General features: G+C 39.9%; 1 protein-coding gene across 1 annotated transcript in view; it reads right to left on the bottom strand.

Annotated features, from left to right (window-relative positions):
* Positions 1-20,213, bottom strand: part of tll1 (tolloid-like 1) — a 51,923-nt gene that overhangs the window by 19,334 nt on the left and 12,376 nt on the right. The window contains exons 2-12 of the mRNA XM_032562632.1: positions 9,264-9,386; positions 9,046-9,123; positions 8,224-8,397; positions 8,010-8,127; positions 6,896-7,074; positions 5,086-5,191; positions 4,436-4,560; positions 2,608-2,723; positions 2,372-2,474; positions 636-752; positions 265-410 (exon numbers count right to left, since the gene is read on the bottom strand). Of these exons, the coding sequence (XP_032418523.1) occupies positions 265-410; positions 636-752; positions 2,372-2,474; positions 2,608-2,723; positions 4,436-4,560; positions 5,086-5,191; positions 6,896-7,074; positions 8,010-8,127; positions 8,224-8,397; positions 9,046-9,123; positions 9,264-9,386 (1,385 nt within the window). The remainder of the gene's footprint in view (positions 1-264; positions 411-635; positions 753-2,371; positions 2,475-2,607; positions 2,724-4,435; positions 4,561-5,085; positions 5,192-6,895; positions 7,075-8,009; positions 8,128-8,223; positions 8,398-9,045; positions 9,124-9,263; positions 9,387-20,213) is intronic.

The following is a 20,213-nucleotide window of genomic DNA, read 5'->3' as shown; positions in this document are numbered from 1 at the left end:
ATTGATTTTTGCACACAGCTGCTGTTTGTAAAGCAGAGGAAGTAATTGATGCAACAGAGCAGAGCAGCACACAGCAACAAAGATGGAGAGAATAATCTGAACTATGGGATTAAACCCCAGATACACACACACCATCCGCTGGAACCTTTACTACCTTTCTAGCAACAATACGAGTGTGAAATTTGACCCAGACTTTCTGAGCTCATGCACACCCCGACACGCACACACACACACACACACACACAGAGAGAGAGAGTGGGTCACCTCGAAGGCCTGGAAGCTAAGTCCAACATGGTATCCCTCAGACACAGTGATCCTCCACACACACTCTTTGGAGGGCCTGTAGTCATCAGGGTAGTTGGGAGATTGAATTTGCCCAGAGTCCTTGGTAATTTCCCCTCCACAGATGGCTGACCAGAAAAACAGAGAATCACAGCAGGCAGAGACGGACAGGATGAGTTAGCATCAACCATTGCTGATCGCAGAGACGTGAAACATTCTCTCTACACCATGAGAAATGGAGCTAATCTCAAAAACCAGGCATGTTTAATCATCAGGCATAGACCTATGCTGCATACGAATGCATATGCATGCTAACTTGTCCTAGTGATTTATTAATTTAAAGGAGCTGCTACCTTCATAAACAGCAGCAAAGCCTTTGCCCACCCAGTTGCTGCTGCTGCGTAACTCGATCCACATCCTGCTGTCGGCTGAGATCAAAACATCAGGGATTTTGTCTCCACAAAACCTGCCTGAGAATCACAAACAGAAAATGAAAATCAACAAAATCACTTTAAGAACTGATTATAAGAAGTGTTTTACTTTTAAACCCAATTTAACTTAAATTAGATTCAGTTGGCCAGGCCAATAACTAAACGAATTCTAAACATTTTCTCCTGGACATGTCCCTTCATCCAGTGTGTTATCAGTACTACCTTCTTTTCTGCTCTGTATCAACCTCAATAACTTCCTGTTTGCCAATCCCTCTGACATTTCTCAACTTTCTATTTTATGTATCAAAATTATAAAAAAAAAATTTCAGCATCCTTCATGAAATAAAAACGTGGAAAATCTTGTCAACGATATGTTTCCATGTATGTCTGCTGATTCATATTGATTTATGCTGTGACGTGCAGCCACTTCAAATGTTCCATGAACTGCCTGGAAGGATGTAATCATTATTAGACAGTCCTTATGCTCAAAACACATCGGATCCATTTTGGCCTCCGATCCAGCGGAAAACCAAGTCAAATGATGTATGCGGCAAATGAAACACGTTAAGGTCGCAGATCCCTCACGATTTCCTACGACTCGGTCCCTGACTCTCTGACCAAGATGAACCTGAGGTCTGTTTAGGTTGAAGCGATGCAGCAGTTTGATGAGACAGAAAGTGAGTTACAGTGGCAAAGTAAAATGCATCCGCTAACAACGTTTGGGGGAAAATACAAACTAAATAAACCCCGTACTGACCAAAAAAAAGTAGGGTATTTACTATGGTAGGACATCAAAAGTCAAACAGCTTTAGAGGGACAATATTATGAAAAATTTACTGTTTTGATCTTTACAATGTTATAATGTTATTCCCGCATCAAAAGCATTCCTGGATTGTTGATTTGATTCTTTCATTCATGTTTGAGAAGTCCTTTAATCTTCCGTGGCAGCCATTCAGCTGTGCAAAACGCTTGGGGAGAAGCTCCAAGCTTAGGAGCTTCCACCTCACTGAGCAGCCCTCCCTGTGGCTCCCTCACTCGGCTCCTTCAGACTAGCCAGCCCCAATTAGCAAACAGCTGGTGGGACTGAGCATCAGCTGAGCTCTTTATAGGATCTACTTCTCAGAGCAACGCTGGTAGAAACAAACGTTGTTAAAGGGTCAATAGAGGAGCCATGTTGTGATGACTTCCTGAAGGCGGAGTTTTAGAAAGGGTAGGAGTTTCTTAAAGAGACAGAGACTCAATTTCAAGGCGCTAAGTTACAAAGTCAAATTTCTCTTAAGTAATATTTGATATGTATAGAATTTTTTATAACAATTGAAGTTAACAGTTACACGATTGTGCCATAAAATGCCACTATATCTCCAGAAAATACATTTTACTGTCCCTTTAAGCAGTTTACTGCCAGATCCATTTACACTGGCAGGATTTCTGGTACACACTTTTGCATGAACACTTGATCTTGCTAGTCTGGTGTTGAGTTGACAAACGGTCAAGTCGGAGACTGTGTGTCATTTAAAAATCTGGTCAAAAAGTAAAAAGTCAGATGAAAGCGCTCTGTTTTTGGCTGTAGAGTCATTGTTTCTTCAGGAGCTTAGACAAATTTCATTACATCTGGAAAAAATTGGCTCCAGTTCCTCTCTCTCTCACACAGATCGTACCGAGCAGCGGAGCTTTCCTCCAGTATCCATCCCGGACCTCGATGTAATCATACCAGCACATACTGCTTTTATACAGGTCCATAGTGGTGAAGTTGAGAACAATCTGGAGGAACAAATGAAAGATCTTTAGTTACTCTAGACGTTAGCATCAGTGACAGAGCAGTGAAAGAAGACAGCACTAATCTGTCACCACGCTCTAATTTTTACTGTGTTTTCGTGTGTGGGCGTGTGTGCACCTTTTCTCCAGGAGTGACAGATATTCTCCAGATACAGTGAGTGTATGAGGGGTATCCGTTGGGGTAACCAGGTGAGGAGAAGTTACCGGTTGATTCCTGGAGGGTTTCTCCGCAAGCTGCAACGCACCCAGAAGGAAGTTGAGAGTCAGCGGCTGGGTTGTTTGTGTTCTGAACTCAACATTCCTCTGTAAAATGGTAATCTACTGGATGTGAACACATACTATATGCGTCTTTTAATTTGCCACTCTCTGGACATCGGACAAATGTAAAACAGCTGAGTCGGGCATTCTGGGCAAATGATCTGACCATTGTTGGTTTTCATTCGGAGCGTAACGCTGCTGCTGTCTCTCAAAAGGAAGTTAGCTAAACGTGCCCCTCCTGTCCCATCATGCACGCTGTCTTTTTCCCCCACAATGCCCTGGGGCTCTGTTCATCTGTCAGTGGATATGGTAGCGCCCTAGTATGACCTTATGAGGTTCAAGTTGTATCTGTTTCCAGCTGGGATACATTAATACATTGTCAGTATTATATCGATTTATAGCTTCCACTGAGACACGCTTGTTTGAACTTGCTTTTTATGGATGACATAATATTCAAGAAGAGCATAAATCAACAGGGAAAGTATTAATCAATGCACAAAACACAATAAAGATGCAGTTTATCATTTAATACTGCATCATTAGCTGCGTTTCTATTACAAATGTGCGCAAAACTGTCAATATTCCGCTAATGTAAAAAAAACCCACTATTTCACAGTGTGTAGCATTTCAATTAAATAAGAAACACAAGTAAAATTACACGTGAATAAGTTTATTTCCATGACAAGATGTTAAAAATCATGCTGCGACATCATCCTGCAACTACTTCCTGTTATTGTCTTCTTTGTGGTTTTCGCCAGTGGCAACATGCAGTTGTTGGTCATGTGACTCGCTTGATGTGATAAAATGTGTTTCCAATGTAGTTTTACGAAATGAACCGATTTCAATATGGTCAAAAAAATAAAAAACACCTCATCCTAGCGCCAAAACGTTTCTATGTACAAACAAGAATTTTTTTAGAAATTGAAGTGATTCCATTGAGCAAATTTATTTTCTAAATGTCAAATTGTGCATTTACATGGTAAATGAAAGCACAGCTGTTGTTTATAAAGTGTGTGTGTGTGCGCGCACTATTAGGTTTTTGTATGCTTGTGGGGACCTATTTCTGTCTATAATGTCGGGTTGTGGGGACCACTGATCCTTGTGGGGACATGTTCTTGTTCCCCATGAGAGGAAATGCTATTTTTGGGTTAGGGGTTAGGTATGTGCTGATTAGGGATAGGATTAGGGATAAGGTAAGTGGTGGGCTGCAGAAAATGAATGGAAGTCAATGTAAAGTCTCCACAAGACATGAAAATATGACGGGGTGTGTGGGTGTGTGTGGGCTGAGCGCTTCGGTACCATTAACAAACAGCATTTACAGCGTTGCACCCCGGCTCAGTGAACAGCTCCAGATCATGTCAGAAACTCCTCACCAGGGAGCAGAATGATGCCAGATCTGTACGGGTGTGCTCAAGAACCGAATGTATGAATAAGCCTGCGTGCATGCGTGTGTGTGTGGGTGTGTGGTGTGGGCGGGTGTGTGTGTGTTAGAGATGTGTGAAGACGAATTGGAAAGGTCATGTGGAAAAACAGATTGCTACATTCTACCTCTGTGCCTCAGAGACAAGAGGATTTTTTGTTAAAGGTGCAATAGATTAATAAGCGCCATTATCTTTTGTTTCCTAGCTGAAAACAATAAACACGTTCATAAACCCAAACACGCAGTAACATCATAAATGCATCAATACCTGGACATCTATACAGCTTCCTTGCCTGTGCGATGTCTCCCTTGCTGAGCCTGGTTCTCTGGCCGATAGCCGGCCGGACGCCGTTCTCATCCCTGGATGGAAGTATTGTGTCGAGGAACATCCCACTGCAGGGAAGAGAGCGAACATTCGATTTTCCCCCATAGAACATAAATGTGTCATCAGGACGGCATAATACAAGGTGTTCTGGTCAAAATTAGAGTCTAACTTCAACATAAAGACTCTTTTATTTGCTTTGCAGGGAATTGAATCTTATACAGCCCAGAAGTATTCATACCACTGGCCCATTTAGATTTCAAATTTGTATAATTTTTTTTTATTTCTAAAGGAAAGGAAAATCCATTTTTTAAAAGATAATGAAACAACATAAAGTTTGAGGGAAAATTATTTTTAAGGATTTAATTTACATTTTAGCAAAACATGACATTTCTACACAAAAAATATTTTCTGTCTTAAATCTGCAGCATGTAACTTTTATGGGGGAAAAAAATGCTTTTACACATTTGTTCAAATTATCATTTTGCTGTGACAATGGCAGGTTTAACAAATGTATATATAAAAAAGGTTTTTGTAAAGGCTACATACTGCTGCAAAAACAAACCATGGAACTGCCAAGACGCTGGAGCTGTTACCGTGAGAATGTGTTCCTGGCGTAGTGCATGATGCTGTCGAAGTCGTACGCTTCTCCAAGAGAGTTCACCTCCCCAGGCTCCATCTTCAGGAAGTTATATTCCTGACCTGCACACACATGGATACATTTTCACCAAACAGAGCTGATACTCGATTGTCAAATCTTAGAAATGTTAGATCAAAGTTAATCACAAGATCATCTAAAACACTTTTATCACAGCTAACCTCCAATAATGATCAAGTTTAAGTGAGATGTTTTAATGTGGTTTTCCTGAAATAGTTTTAAATCAATTTTTGCACTATGAAAGTCACTACCTCTGAATCACAGTTTTTAAGGTCGGGACAAGTTGACATACAAATGCTTTGAAACACACAAGATGAACCAGTGATGTGTCTGCACATTACACGGCATTTAAACTGGCAAATAATTTGCCAAGTTATTTCTAAGAGTGAAATATGAGCAACCCTGAGTTTTCCTGTCCTTCTAATTCTAACGTTGATGCAGTCAGATCTAAAACAACTCTTTGCATCATTGTGTATGTATTCAACAAAGATTTCTGCTATATTTATGACATTTATTACAACTACAGTTAAGTTGCACCCAGGGCAAACAGGTTTTTATTCACAAAGATCATTTGTGTTACGAAGGTTACAATAGAAAAATACCATCTGCTAAAAGCTGACAAAAACGGAAAAACAGAAAAGGCACGGCAAGAAAAGGTCAAGGATGTTAAAGTACACTGAAAAAATTACTCATTTGTTACAGCTAGTTTTATTAGTTTTGCTCAAGCTGTAATTAATTTGATTCATTCTGAAATCTTGAGCAAAACTAATAAAAATGGCTGTAACAAATTGGAGTAGTTTAAGTTTGTTCAAAGAAACATTTTTTTCAGCATAGGTACAACAACTCCATGTTGCTTTGGTTGAGGTACACCTGACATCTGCAAATAATTATTCTGTTAAAATAAATTGTCTACTTTGCATTTAAAATTGTGCTGTTGCTGTTTGGAAAACAGAATTAAATCATTTGATTGTCAGCAAATGCTTGTCTGTCAAAGGCTGATAAACCGGAGTGCACCAATTGCAGTTTTCTGGCCTGACCTGCTGATTCTGATTTTGTTTTGTTTGAAATGTTGCTAAATATAGTAAGAAAGTCTGTGAGTTGGAAACAGTGGGTGACTATTGTAAACTGCAAATGTGCAGACATGACCAGTAGGTCAAACCTCTCTCACAGCAGAGCAAAAGAGGACAATTGGCTTAAAAACACAAAAGCCAACTGATTTTTAGACCTTTGATAGATAAATAAGGTCGGCGGATAAGAATCAGCTTCACATTTAAGTATCGGGCGATCACAGATCTCCCAAAAATAGGGAAATTGGGGCCAATTTATCAGCTGGTCAATTTATAGGAGCATTCTAATGACAAACAGAACAAAGAATTAACTAAACTCTGCAGAGAAGCTGCATCAGTGTTATGTGTAGGTGAGGAACACAGAGCATGAGAAGGTGGAGGGTGGGGAGGGGAGGAGGGACTGAAAGTGGTGATGCTTCTAAATAAATCTGCTGCCCAGTAATTTGATGCTGTCTGACTGTGTGACAGAGCAGAGGTGTGTTTGTGGAGATGTGACAGACGGTCATCTTGGGGACTTCACAGTCATTAGGAGATCCATTCACACTTCCTGCTGGAACCCAGGCGTGAGTGCCAACCCGAGGCAAGCCGTGCCTGCCTCCTGTGACCGCTGGGGTTGCCTATAAATAGGCGGCACCCTGAGCGGCCCTGAGACCTTAGTGTCTCGGCGGTAATGAGTCTCACCCGGCTGGATGTTATCCCGGATTATGGTCACATGATCGTCACGGTCGGGCCGAGTGTGTTCGTGCCAGAAGCCGATGACGTGGCCCAGCTCGTGCACCACGATGCCGAACTTGTCGCAGTTCTTCCCTATGGAAATGGCCTGGGGTCCGTTGCCACGGCGACCCACGTAGGAACAACACCTGTGATGGATTGGTATGAGGTTCACAGCAGGGAGGCATTTAAACACAGGTTTAGTAGTGAGGAGTTTGGGGGGATAAAATGCAGCGATAGGGATGCAGTTAGTCAACAGTGAACTCATAAATATACTGGAAAGCTCATAATTAATCATATTAATACCATAAAACTGCAGTTTTCTAAGCTTACATGAATAATCACTTGCAAGACTGAACAGAGTACCTAAGTACTTTTTTTTTCCTGATTATTACGGTCATCGGTGCCAGGCCAACAAATCTGATTAAAGTTATCCAGTGAGCTGATTGCATGGTGAGGATCAGGAGCCAGGTTGCAACACAAGCACGAATAGATAACGAAGAAAAACAGATACACAATATTTACCAGTGGATCTAAATAGATTAAAATTTAAATCATAAGAATTAGGATGAGGCTTTGGTAGTTCTCTCACAAACATCAATACTTCCTAATCACAGGAAACATTCCTATGATTAGGTACACAGCACTGGATGTCCTGCTTTCCAGCTGTCTGCTCACCATTTTTCTTTTTTTTTTTTTGATACAATAAACCCTAATATCCTCAGTCACTGTAAAGAATCACGACTCACAACATCCAGTGAGTGAAGTGTCACTGCTGTCCAAACACACTCTGACCCCACCGTGCTGCCACTCGACAGAACAATGCACTTCTGCAGAGTCGGAACAAAAGAACTGCCCGAACATACAAACACTTAAAACCGAGCCCCGTGATTGGTGGGATGGGGAAACAGGAGCAGGACAGGAAGGAAAGCAAAGCCATTGTTGAGTGACCATATCGTCTCTCACTGTGACAAGGTCACTAGTGAACCCTGGGTACACACACACACACACACACACCCACACACACACACACACCCCGCCACGCACACAATCCAAGATATACAAAGAAGTCTTCCAGTCTTACCCGCAGGGTCTGTAGGTGAAGACGATGTAGCTTTCCTCATCCGTCTTTTCAATGAAAGTTACACACGTCTGTTTCTCCCAGTGACGCATGGCCTGCTTGAACATGGCCCTCTGACTACCTAAAACACACACATTTTACATCCTACCTTTACACAATTAAGTGTGCATTAACGCGGCTGCGTGGCGAGGGTTGAGCGGCTGAGCGGAGTTGTTACCAGTGAAGTTTCCTCCGATGACGTAGGGGATGACTCCCCCAGGCCAGATCCTTTCAGCTCGGGATGTGGCCGCTCGAGGAACACGGCTCTTCGCCGCCTCGCTAGGACTCCCACCTTTCCAGGTTTGGCTTTGTGAACTGGCAGCTCCCTTGCTTTCATTCTTTGGGACGTAGTCTAATATAGCATGAAGCAAGAAAAGCCATTATATTATTATTACATGTTATTAAATATTACAGTTCTAGAGTTTTTCCATCAGGACATGATAAAAATGAGCATATTTTTAACAAATCCTTAAAGGGGCAGTATTGTGTATTTTCCAGACATACAGTGGCATTTTGTAGCACAAACAAGTAACTATGTCACTTCTAGTTATAGAAATACTTCATATATCAAATATGACTTAAAAGAAAATTGACTTTGTAATTTAACGCCTTGAAATTGGGCCTCTGTCTCTTTAAAAACTCCTGCTCTTTCTGAAACAGGAAGTCATCACAACATGGCTCCTCTGTTAACCCTTTAACAATGTTTTCATTGCATTTCATAGAGAAGTAGCTCCTATAATGAGCTCAGAAGACGAGCAGTTTTACTAGGTGTTTGCTAATTGGTGCTGGCTAGTCTGGAGGAGCTGAAAGGACAGGCATTACTTATGATGTTAGAACAAATGTTGCTGCCCATTCAAACCTGGTTTATCATTTTATAATGAAAAACATGTTACACAGCTTCCAGTCTTATGGATACTAACTTGTTAAAGGCACAAAAAAGAACTAAATGTATCCCTCTGTAAAATAAAGTCAATATAAGAGTGAATTTCAGGTTTCATACCAAAGCCAAATCTGCGTATTCTCTCCAGCAGAACGTATAACGATCCTCTCTTCACATCTTCATGTTCCCCAAGGCCTCCTGATTACAGAAGACATGCAAAAAAAGAAATCAAAAACACAGAAACACATGCATAACATAATCTTATATTTGTCTACTTTTATGCTTCTATACAACAGCTGCTGAACCGAGCGTGAGTCAGTTTTGAAGAAGGCACTCACCTGAAGTGTGTCCCTGTCGGGAATGTGAACGCACATGTGTGTGTTGTTTGAGGTCTATCGTTCTGTCGATGTGGAACATCTGCAGGTCCTCCTCGTCCAACGCGATGTCGCCCCAAAATACAGCTGGAAGCAAGTAGAAGAAAAATACTGAACATACGCCTCAACATTAAAAACACGGCTGGTGGTGTGACTGAAAAACCTGTCATGATATTTCATATTGGTCGATATTGATAATTAGTGATTAGTTTTTTGTTTTAAATATACAAAATACTGCCAAACTGGGGATGTGACCGTTTCTGTTTTAAGTTGTTTTTATTTTCTCCTCTCCCTCCGCACTTTGTCTGTTTTTCTTTTCTTTTTTTTATCAGTTATAAGGCATGGTGGTGAAACCTGAAACTGCTGCTGTGCGATTACTCAACATGTTGTTGCTAAGTAACCAAAGAGCGAGTGATTGATTTATTATCCTGCCCTAATCAAAAACTAAGATGTCAAACTTTAGCAAAGATGAAAGCCAAAGATTAAAAGTGAGTGTTTAAAAGTGCTTTGAATTCTCACATGAATTCATATCACAATATTTATTTCAATAGCCTTAATACAATTGCAATAAATGTTTTTAAAGACTCACTTGTTTTTGAAGAAGCTCCTTTGAAAAGAAACTGTTTCGGAAATATGAAATGACTTCAATTACTGCTGGTAGTATTTGTTTCCTACTTCTATTTTTCTTAGAAATAATATTATTACTAAGATGCTTCATCAGGTCATTTTCTCTGACCACTTGTCCTTGCCGGGCCGCAGAGAGTTGGTGCTGATTTTTGCCGGTCAGCAAAGAGCCACAGCCATCTTCTGTTTTATCAAGTGCCTGTTGTAAACAAACTATAGTTATTTAGTTGAAAGTCAACAATGTCACTGTAAAGAAGCTGACTCACTTAAAACCTGCTTGGAATAATATCCAACACGTGAATTTCTGAGAATGGATTAAGATTTGCCCGGCCTTAAGATTCTTAAGGTTGTTCAGGCTTGGATTTATTCAATCTGACCTAGATTGACCTACTAACACTTATTGTGAGAAGGTCTAAATTCCTTTGATTAGGTTAATACAATGTGCCTCAGTTCACAGGGATGTAGGATACAGAAACTGTCCCACATAAGAGAAAGCAGACCACACAACTCCTGGAGTAGACGCTTTTTTTTAAGGAATTAGCCTGTAATGTGATCTGATCTGTGTTGGTCAAACTGCTGCCTTCCAAAAAATATACATAAACATGACTGCCTGATGGAAAACAAGCTAATACTCATGTTCACAGATGACATGCAGAGGTGGGTACAGATATTAAAAAATTATACTCAGGTACAAGCAGACCTACCTGACTGCCTTTACTCGAGTAAAAGTAGAAAAAAGTCATCATCCAGGCTAAAATCTCCAAAAACTGCCTCTAGAAATGACTGTAGCTGACTATTCGTTACTTCAAGCACATATAACCCAATATTTAATTATTTATTTATTATTTATTTATTTATTTATTTAAAATATGATAGTAGTATAAAATCATGAACAAGAACAAGGAATGCAAAAAAACACATATTTTTGTACCACAATAATCTTAACATGCTCGAAAAGGAGTAGGAAGAAGTAAGAAAATTATGAACTCCTTCCCTATAACTCATACAATATTTTCAGATGGACCCTGTTAATAAATCAAATAAAAAATAAACAGGTTAATTAATTTTCCGTTTTATCTGGATTTACATATGTCTAAGTACATACAGCCATACTCACACACTCATATGCATTGCTATATGCCACCATCTTAACACTACTAGCTAAAAGCTATAGTACTTATATCCTTTCTTAGGGGTTCAGCCAATCAGTTTAGAGGAACATAAATGGTTCCAGCCAATGGCGTGTGAAGTAGCAGTGTGCCTATGTATTATAGGTTCTCAAACTGAATTTTCTATCAAATAATTTAGATTGAAAATTGAAAATGTATTTTTCAGAGAATGCGAGAGAGAGCAAGACATTCAGCAGACAACAGGAAGGCTGATCAGCAAAGTTGCTCTATTTCACCCATTTGAGCTTTTTACCTCTGCCTGCCATTGATCAATCTAGATTTAGAAGTGTTGGTAGCCTTTCTGGAAATCTCATTTAAAGTTAAGAAAACAGGCAGAAAGAGAAGAGGGGAGACATGCAGCAAAGATCTGCAGCCGACCCACATGCTGAAGCGTTTATATTTTCACTCTTAAAGAAAAAAATGCCATAAATTCTTTCCTGTCTATTGAATTATTTGATGTTTTTTCTTTCAGGTCTGAAAAAAACAGTGTTTCAGGCATACTTTACTAATTCAGAAGATTCAGCTCTTAATAAGATGGCTTTCTGATTTGTTTTTTTTGTTAGATTTTTTTTATTTATTTATTTTTTGCTACAGTAAACCCTTTATGTTGATCCTCTCATTTTGAATCGCACCAGAGGTTCTGTGTGGTGAGTGTCGGGAGTGAAGTGAATAAATATGCCGCCACCATCTGATTTCAGTTATAATTTCTAATCATAATAAATTCTATAAAACACTACAAACTAAAACTAATTGATTTCGAAATGAGGCGCTCCATTTTTTGGTCACTGCCTGTGGCTGTAATGATGTCTTGAATCGACTTGCTGACTTTCAGAGACCTTGTCATGCAGCAGCACGGGGTCTCACTTATGCACATTGAGAAACTTGTGTTTCACATCAGCTGGAGCTTAGACCAGCTTAGCCAGTTGCACTGCTTACTTACACACCACACAAATATGCACACACTGAGCCACCAGGTCGGTGGTCTTACAGTGGTCTGATATCAGGTCATGTGTAGGACTTTTCTGGAAAGCTGCTCTCATTAATGACCCATAAAAACCTACATCATACCTTCCTAATTCTCTCTACCTGTTCCCCGTCTCCGCTTCTGACTTCTGACATAACTTTGAATGTGAGCCACGCAGGCTCACGTTCAAAGTTATAACTCACAGAATTAATTTCTCTCGCACAGGATGTGAACAGATTTCCTTAGAGCAGGATGTAGCTGACGGAATCTTGGACTAATCGACAGTTCATAACAACAGGTAAAGTGCAGGTTAATGCTATGCTCAATGGCCTTATCGTGACAGGTGTGAAAAATCATTCATAAAAATGGAAGTCAGGGGAACATTTCACTTGAGTTTTTACTCAGTTGAGAAAAGTCCTGTGTTAAAAAAAGAAGATCTTAGAAAAATCACAAGTGACACAGAGTCAAGATTTCAATCAGCCGCCTGTTAAAAGACTGAACAAGGACCCGGTTCAGCTTGCTGCCACACACACCAAGGAGGATGATAAACTGAGGTGGAAAAAAAAAAATCACTGTTTGAGAACTTCAGCAAAAAGTTATATTTTAGGGCCATTAAACTTCGTCTACATGCTAACCATGTCAGGAAAAAGCCTTCTCAGTCCAGATATGTGTTGAGTTTTTCTAAACACTGTGAGGGTTTCTTCTGGGAGTTGTGTGCCAGTGTCAGAGGAGACTTTGAGTTTTTCAGTAACAAACACTCCAGGCAGGTCTGGTGTGTAGCAAAGGATAATTATCTACAGAAGCACCTCATTCCCATTGTTAAGCATGGAGGAGGAGCTGTGGCTCTGTTTTTTGGGGGGGAGTAATTAATTACAATGGGTAATTACTTGATAATGATCTAAAACATGTGGAGGGAACAACATAGAAATGGCTCACAGGACACAAAACAAACCTTCTACCGTGGTTATCTCAGGCCCCAGGCTTAAAAAACGATAGAAACCATCAGGAGAAAAGAGAGAAAAACTAAAGGATCCCTCTCTCTCTGTGTGTGTGTGTATGCTCCTTCTTAAAGAGACAGAGGCCCAATATAAGGCATTAAATTACAAAGTCAAATTTCTTTTTAGTCATGTTTAATACATGCAGCCTTTTTGTAAGGTATCATAATTCCTTGATTTTGCTATAAAATGGCCTGGAAAATACACAGTACTGTCCTTTTGCCTGTCCTCTGATGATGGGAAGTCATTCCACTGATGCCTTGGAGGCTGATGGTTTATAAGGAATGAGAACTCCAGGAACCAAGAACAAATGTTGAATGTGACGCTTCAGAACTGCACACGTTTGACGGTTTCACCTTCCATTCACCACCATCAATAACCCACATCCTAAATCAAAAGGCCTAAAATTATTTACTATAGGATAAATATGTCACGTTAGACATTTTTATGTCAGATTTGAGATGCAGCCATGCACCAAAAGGCTCACAAAGAGACATAAGTAATAGTTTAACTGCTTTGTGTTTTCACAGCTGTAACTTTCGGTCAAACAGTTCTATTCTCCCTTTATAGTCGTAAATAAACAGGTTTTTTTTTAACCCATTGAAAACAAGGCAGGCTTTAGTGTTAGAGTACTGAATATATTGGACATGGTCGTACTGGTTCATGCATGAACTTAACTAGTTTAAAAGCCATAGAACATGTTACCAGCACCTCCATAACTTTTAGGATTTTGTATTAATTTGCCTTTTTTTTTTTGCACACTTCATTTGGTGCTTGTGTCTGCACCTGCAGTACAAGTGGAAATAAATGCAGTTAATTTGGTCAAATAAACAATTCTTACTAAAGGATTCAGATGCTTTATGAAGACATAATTAAACCAAAATGAACCGACTTTATGCTGGAAGCTCTTCCACCTGTTCTGGCTTGGAAACAGCAGCCAGTGGAACAGGAAACAATCACAGCAGATCCATAAAAACCTTCTTCTACTGGCTCTGTTCAACTGTAAGAAGGATTTCTGCCTTTCTGATAATGTTGGAGTCAAATGACTTGATTTAACACCTGGCAAGATCTGAGATTTGACAAATAAATTAAAGGTTTATTGAACTATTATTTGGTATAAAAGATAATTATGACATATATGTTGAAAATGACCTGCTGAACTTCAAAGTAAGTGATTTTGACTGTGGTGGGGCTGTTGGTGATGGGCTGCTCACAAACTGCTGATCTGCTGGCCTGATTTTACAAATAAAGGCCCAAAGAAGAAGCAGAAGTTGTGTGGAAGAAAGAAGTCAGAGGATAAAGGAGAACAGGCAGGCTGGTACGAGATTGCAAACAGTCAACGGCAGGTTCAAACAACAACTCGCTGAAACAAAAGAATGCAGAAGACCGTCTCTGAGCATGTGACACAAACCTTGAAGCAGATGGGCAACAGCAGCAGAAGACCACATCAAGTGGAACTCCTGTCAGCTAAGAACCAAATAATGAGGCTACAATTCACACCAGCTCACCAAAATTGGACAATAAAGAGTTTGGTTGGAAAATTTCTTGCCACAAGTCGTGAGTTCAGCTGTTTGATATCTTGAGATTTGCCTGTTATCTATTACACCAGGGGTCTTCAGCGCCGGGCCTGGAGGGCAGACATGCCTCTGCTTCAACTCACCTCAGTCAAATAACAAGCAGAACTCTGGAGAACTTCATGCACTGAGGAGAGGATTCAACCATTTCACTCAGGTGTGTTGGACAAGGCACACATTTAGAGGGGACACCGGCCCTCTACCACTGGATTTGAAGAACCCTGGATTATGCCCTACTTGAACGGTAACAGTGGCCCAGCCTTTTTTATAGATAGTGACAAGTAAAACCCCAATCTAGCTTACTCTAACTCTTAATTACAACAAAAAGACAAGCACGTTTTTTCCAAAAGACATTTTAAGTAAGTAGAGGAACTCCTAAAATCATAGAGTGCCAACTTTTTTGGGTCATTGTCAAGAATGAAAGTGTAAAGCAGTCTCCGGGCGTTTCCACACCTGGTAGTCCAACAGACTGTGTGTAATTTGAGTCCAAAATTGCTATATTTGTTACATTTTCAGCTGGTGCAGTTCACTTTCAACTGCACTGTGTCAAACCATCCAAACTAAATGAAAAAAACTGTTCCCCTCCTCAAGAACCACAGAAGGAAATGACACGGAAGCTTCAGAAGAAGACATTGAATGCAACTTGATTCTTTGCAAAATGTAAACAAAAATGGAGTGGCTTCAGATTTTAGTGGTTGTAGGATTTCTCTTTTGTCTTTCGTGAAAGAACGCAAGCCATTTCTCCTGCTAGCGCTACACTTGTGTGATTGTTTTGGTTGTATTTACCCAGAATGCCTTGGGGTATAGTTTGCATCTGGTCCACTTGGCATTTAAATCATGCCAGAGTTCAAGCCAACTGAACTAAGATATGGTTTTTAGGCCAAACCAGAGATTGCTGCTTTGGTCCGCATCAGAGTTCAATTTTGCATTCACACCGACCCAAACAAACTGAACTTTCTAGGCAAGTGAATTGGAGTTTGACTGAAGTGGATTAAACAGGGCTGTTGTGAATGCACCCTAGAAGAGTTATTGTATGAATGATGTTTTTATAGACCATACTTAGAGACAATGGATTGTATCAAAAGAAGTATGGAATCAAATGACATTTTGACATGAATGATCTTACTTGGAAAGTAAAATGCTCTTCATTTTCCTAAAAATTCTGAAGCTGCTTTAACTGAGCAGGAAACCAAAAAGAAAAAAGGACCTTAAGAATAAACAGTAGTAGTGTTAAATGTCATGTGATCATTAGTCAGACATTTTACAAACTAGTTTTTCTGTAGGTATGGAGATTGCAGTTATTGGATTTGATTCCGTCAAACAAGTAACATTTTCCTCTCTTGTTCATCCAGCTGGTTTCTCTGTATTTGCACCAGTTCGTATGGACGACATTGTTGTGCATGCCTAACAGATAACCATCTCTAGATGACTATTTGAGCTTAATTATTGCTCTCCATGGGGATTAAAGACACTCATACATTAACAATAGCCGAGGAGAGGCTCGTCACTTGGTTAATCAGGGTAGCTATTGAAGGAAATGGGGGACAAGACGAGACTATTGTGTTCATTTCAGTCCATTGTACTGAAGGAGACAGGAGCAAACCACGGGGACCACTGATTTACAAAATACTGGAAACGTGGGTTGTGTTGCAGACGCTGAAGATCATGGACGATTTAAAGAGGGTTTTTCTTTTTGTTGTACAACATAACTGATCAGAACATTTATTTTATCAAAGATCTTATGTACTAAGTGCGCTCTCAAGCTTCCCCTGTAACAAATTAGGGAAATCAAAACATACCTGTAGCTGAGTTTACCTGATCTTGTGCATTTAGAAACAAACGCAGTGTAAAAATGGTTTGTAATGTAGCGGCAAGACAACCCATCGTACATAAAATAAATCGCATGTCGTTAAATAGGTGCTTCTTTTATGCTTGTGGAGTTTTGTCACTTTTATGGGTTTTATTTTTGCGTAGCAGGAATACTGCTGTGGCGGGAGACACATTAGAGGGAGTGTTGAAACTGTGACACCATGGCTACAGCTTAGTGTCATAAATGACAGATGAAACAGGACCATAAAAAATAAGTACTTATATAAAGTAGCTTAATTAATTAATTAATTAATTTAATTAATTAAGCTGTTCTGAAGAACAGCGGTGTCTAAACGTTTTGACATTAGGGCCAAAAATGTCAAAGTGAAGGCCAAGTTTTTAAAAATTAAAACTGAAAAGATTTCTTACTTAAGACATTTACTGTTTTTATTGCTTCAGTAACATACTAAATAGACAATATTTTAATAAAGCAAAGATTATTATCAATCCAAAATATGAACACAGTCTTGAACAGTTGCTTTAAATGACAGGTAAATAGTTTTTACATTTGTTTCAGTGGTTCATTGTTCTCAATTTAAAAAAACCCTCATTGTTAGTTAAAGAGAAATACTTTGTTTTGTTTTAAGAAGATTTTATTTGTTTGTAAAAATCTCTAATTAATTGCAAATTTGCAAGATTTTTGAATGTGGACCGACGAGAGGTCAAAGAAAATCCTCCAAAGAGCTACTTTTTATTACTTGATTAGCGATAAATTTGATATATAAAGTCTGGCATCACATGAAGCAAACCAATCAGAACTGAAGACTTCAGAAAGATGATTTCAGCAAATGAAATCACCACAATTACATGAAAATAAGCCAAAAATAAATAATGCAATAAAAAGCCTCGAAAATGTAATAGTTAAAGATCTTTTAAAAACTTAATTTAAGACATTTTTTCCCACTTAAGAACTGCAAAGCCAGTTTATTCGATTCTGAGGGGGTTTATGTGGGTGCACCACTTTATATAAGTACTTATTTTTTATGGTCCTGTTTCATCTGTCATTTATGACACTAAGCTGTAGCCATGGTGTCACAGTTTCAACACTCCCTCTAATGTGTCTCCCGCCACAGCAGTATTCCTGCTACGCAAAAATAAAACCCATAAAAGTGACAAAACTCCACAAGCATAAAAGAAGCACCTATTTAACGACATGCGATTTATTTTATGTACGATGGGTTGTCTTGCCGCTACATTACAAACCATTTTTACACTGCGTTTGTTTCTAAATGCACAAAGCCTTTGTTACAGTAGTGGAAGTTAAATATGTATTTTTCTCATACATAATTTCAGCCTAACAAAGGGAACTACAATGATTAAAGGCTTCCCAGAAAAGGAGAGCTGACACAAGCAGATATGCAAACAGAGAGGAGAGCGGGGGCTCTGATAGTAATTTTGGCTCATCGATTGGGGTCTTGTTAGTCCACAGGGATGCCATAAATAGCCCAAAGTCAAGCCTGGGGTGAGGTGGGGTTAGTTAGGACTGCGCGGCTCGTAAGAGGCAGAAGAAAAAGAATCAATGTAAAAAAAAAAAAGAAAAACGCCGGAACCCTCCCAGGAGACCTGCATCATGCTGACCGGGGCCTTACTGTTTGCCCTTCAGGAGAGGCATTGCAGCAAGCACACCCCTTCACACACACACACCTACACACACACAGTCTAATGCAGTAATGCACCAAACACGAACTTACGAGGAAACAGCTCCAACTTGCAGAACAGTTTTTAGACCAGTTGTTTTCATTTCCCTTTGGGATCAATCAAGTATTGAGACCTATTTATTCTGTTTGATGGCAAAATTACAAAGTTTTCAAGTTTTACTGCATATCTTTTCAAAAGTGAACCTGTCATTTGTGTTTCTATCATATTGAGTCTTGAATGTGATCTACCTTTGAGTAAATGCATTGATGTTAGTGGTGGGAAACACAATGAAACTGTAGAGAAAGACAATCCTCTACTGAGTTCTTAAAGGAGCAGTGTTATGTAAAATAAACTTTTTTGAGCTTTATATGAAGTTATGTTATTCCCTCATTGGAAACATGGTGCACATGTCGCCTTGATTTTTTCATGAATGTTTTAGAAATCCTTTAATCTCCCGTGGCAACCATTCAGCTGTGCAAAACACCTGGGTGGACGTAGCTCTGCCTTCGAGATGTAGCTCCTGCAGTTTCCAAGTTTCTGAACTTCTGCCTCACAGAGCAGCCCCGACCCCACTCAGCTCCTTCAGACTAGCCAGTCGCAATCAGCAAACATCTGGTGGAACTGAGCATCTCCTGAGCTCATTATAGGAGCTACTTCTCAAAACAATGCTGGTGAAAACGTTGTTAAAGGGTTAATAGAGGAGCAATTCTGTGATGACTTCCTGAAGACCGAGTTTCAGAAAAAGCAGGAGTTTCTTAAAGAGACAGAGGCCCAATTTCAGGGTGTTAGATTACAAAGTAAAATTTCTTTCAAGTCATATTTGATATATGTAGCATTTTTTAACAATTGCAGTTAACATGATTATTTACCTGATTGATTGTGGTGAAATGGCACTATGTGGCTGGAAAATGATTAATACAGTCTTTTTAAAGCTGAGCTGGAGATGTTTTCACCCTGTATAATTGTCTGAAGCTTCCCCCCCCCCCACCCACCCACAGCAGTAGTCTTTGCAGGGTCCCTCACTTTGAGCACTGGGACACCACAAGGTCGCGTGCTCAGCCCTTTGCCGTTTAGACTCGCATGCGGAAAACCTGATCAGATCGTTTGCAGAAGACACCACAATAGTGAAATACAAGTCATTGTAGAGGGAAGAAATCCAACAGCTACAACAACCTGTTACTCAAAACATCACGAGAAAGACGAAACGATAATCAAATTCCAGAGCACAAACCCCATCGGTTCAACAGCCTGTCGATTACAGAGAGTCAGAGCATTAAAGTCCTGGAGGTTCGGACCTCTAATGACCTCATCGTGTTGATGAACACCACTGGGATCCTGAACTGGGCCCAAGTTCTGAACATGATAGGCTCCTCAAACCCTCACAGTGAGCTTTTAAAACTGCTGCCATCAGACAAAATGGTACCAGTATGCCCATCGCTGAACCACCAGACTGGCACACTGGTGCTTTTTGGCATTATTTATACATGATCTAATCAGCTGTTATTCACCTGAGTGTTAACTTCTAATGCTTTTACACTAATCTGAACGATCCCAGAGAAACATTCCTGTTTTCTAAACATTTTTAAACGTACACATCATGACAGTGATTGTTGAAGTTTAACCTCGTGTTGGACACACTGGGAAGCATCTCACACAAACACAAACACACACACTTAGAGATTACATAGTCCTGCCGAGCCGAGCTCCTCATTAAGCAGATATGAGGTCACACTGCAGGTGGGCGAATATGAGTGTGCACGTGCGGCGCCATGTGCTCATGGACGTGCTCCTACACTTTGGAATTTCTCATATTGTATACAACTCCAGCTGGGAGCGTACTGTAAATTCAAAGAGGGATTATCTGGGCCTCGGTTGAGGATTTTCTCGAAAATTAATCGTTCTGATCCACGTTAACTCTGTAGGGCAGCGTCAGGTGCTGCAGTCGCGGCTTAATAATGTACCACGACTGTGGAAGTGGTGGTGGTAATGAGGGAAAGACGTTTAGGGTCTCAAAATTTGAATGCTACGGCATGTTTTCCAGCTGAATGGGCCTCTAGGTTGTCGCTCCATCCAAGAAACTC

The sequence above is a fragment of the Xiphophorus hellerii genome, chromosome 5 (genome assembly GCF_003331165.1).
Source record: "Xiphophorus hellerii strain 12219 chromosome 5, Xiphophorus_hellerii-4.1, whole genome shotgun sequence".
NCBI lineage: Eukaryota > Metazoa > Chordata > Actinopteri > Cyprinodontiformes > Poeciliidae > Xiphophorus > Xiphophorus hellerii.
The sequence above is the reverse complement of the archived record's forward strand: the minus strand, read 5'-3'. Positions and strand labels throughout refer to the sequence as shown.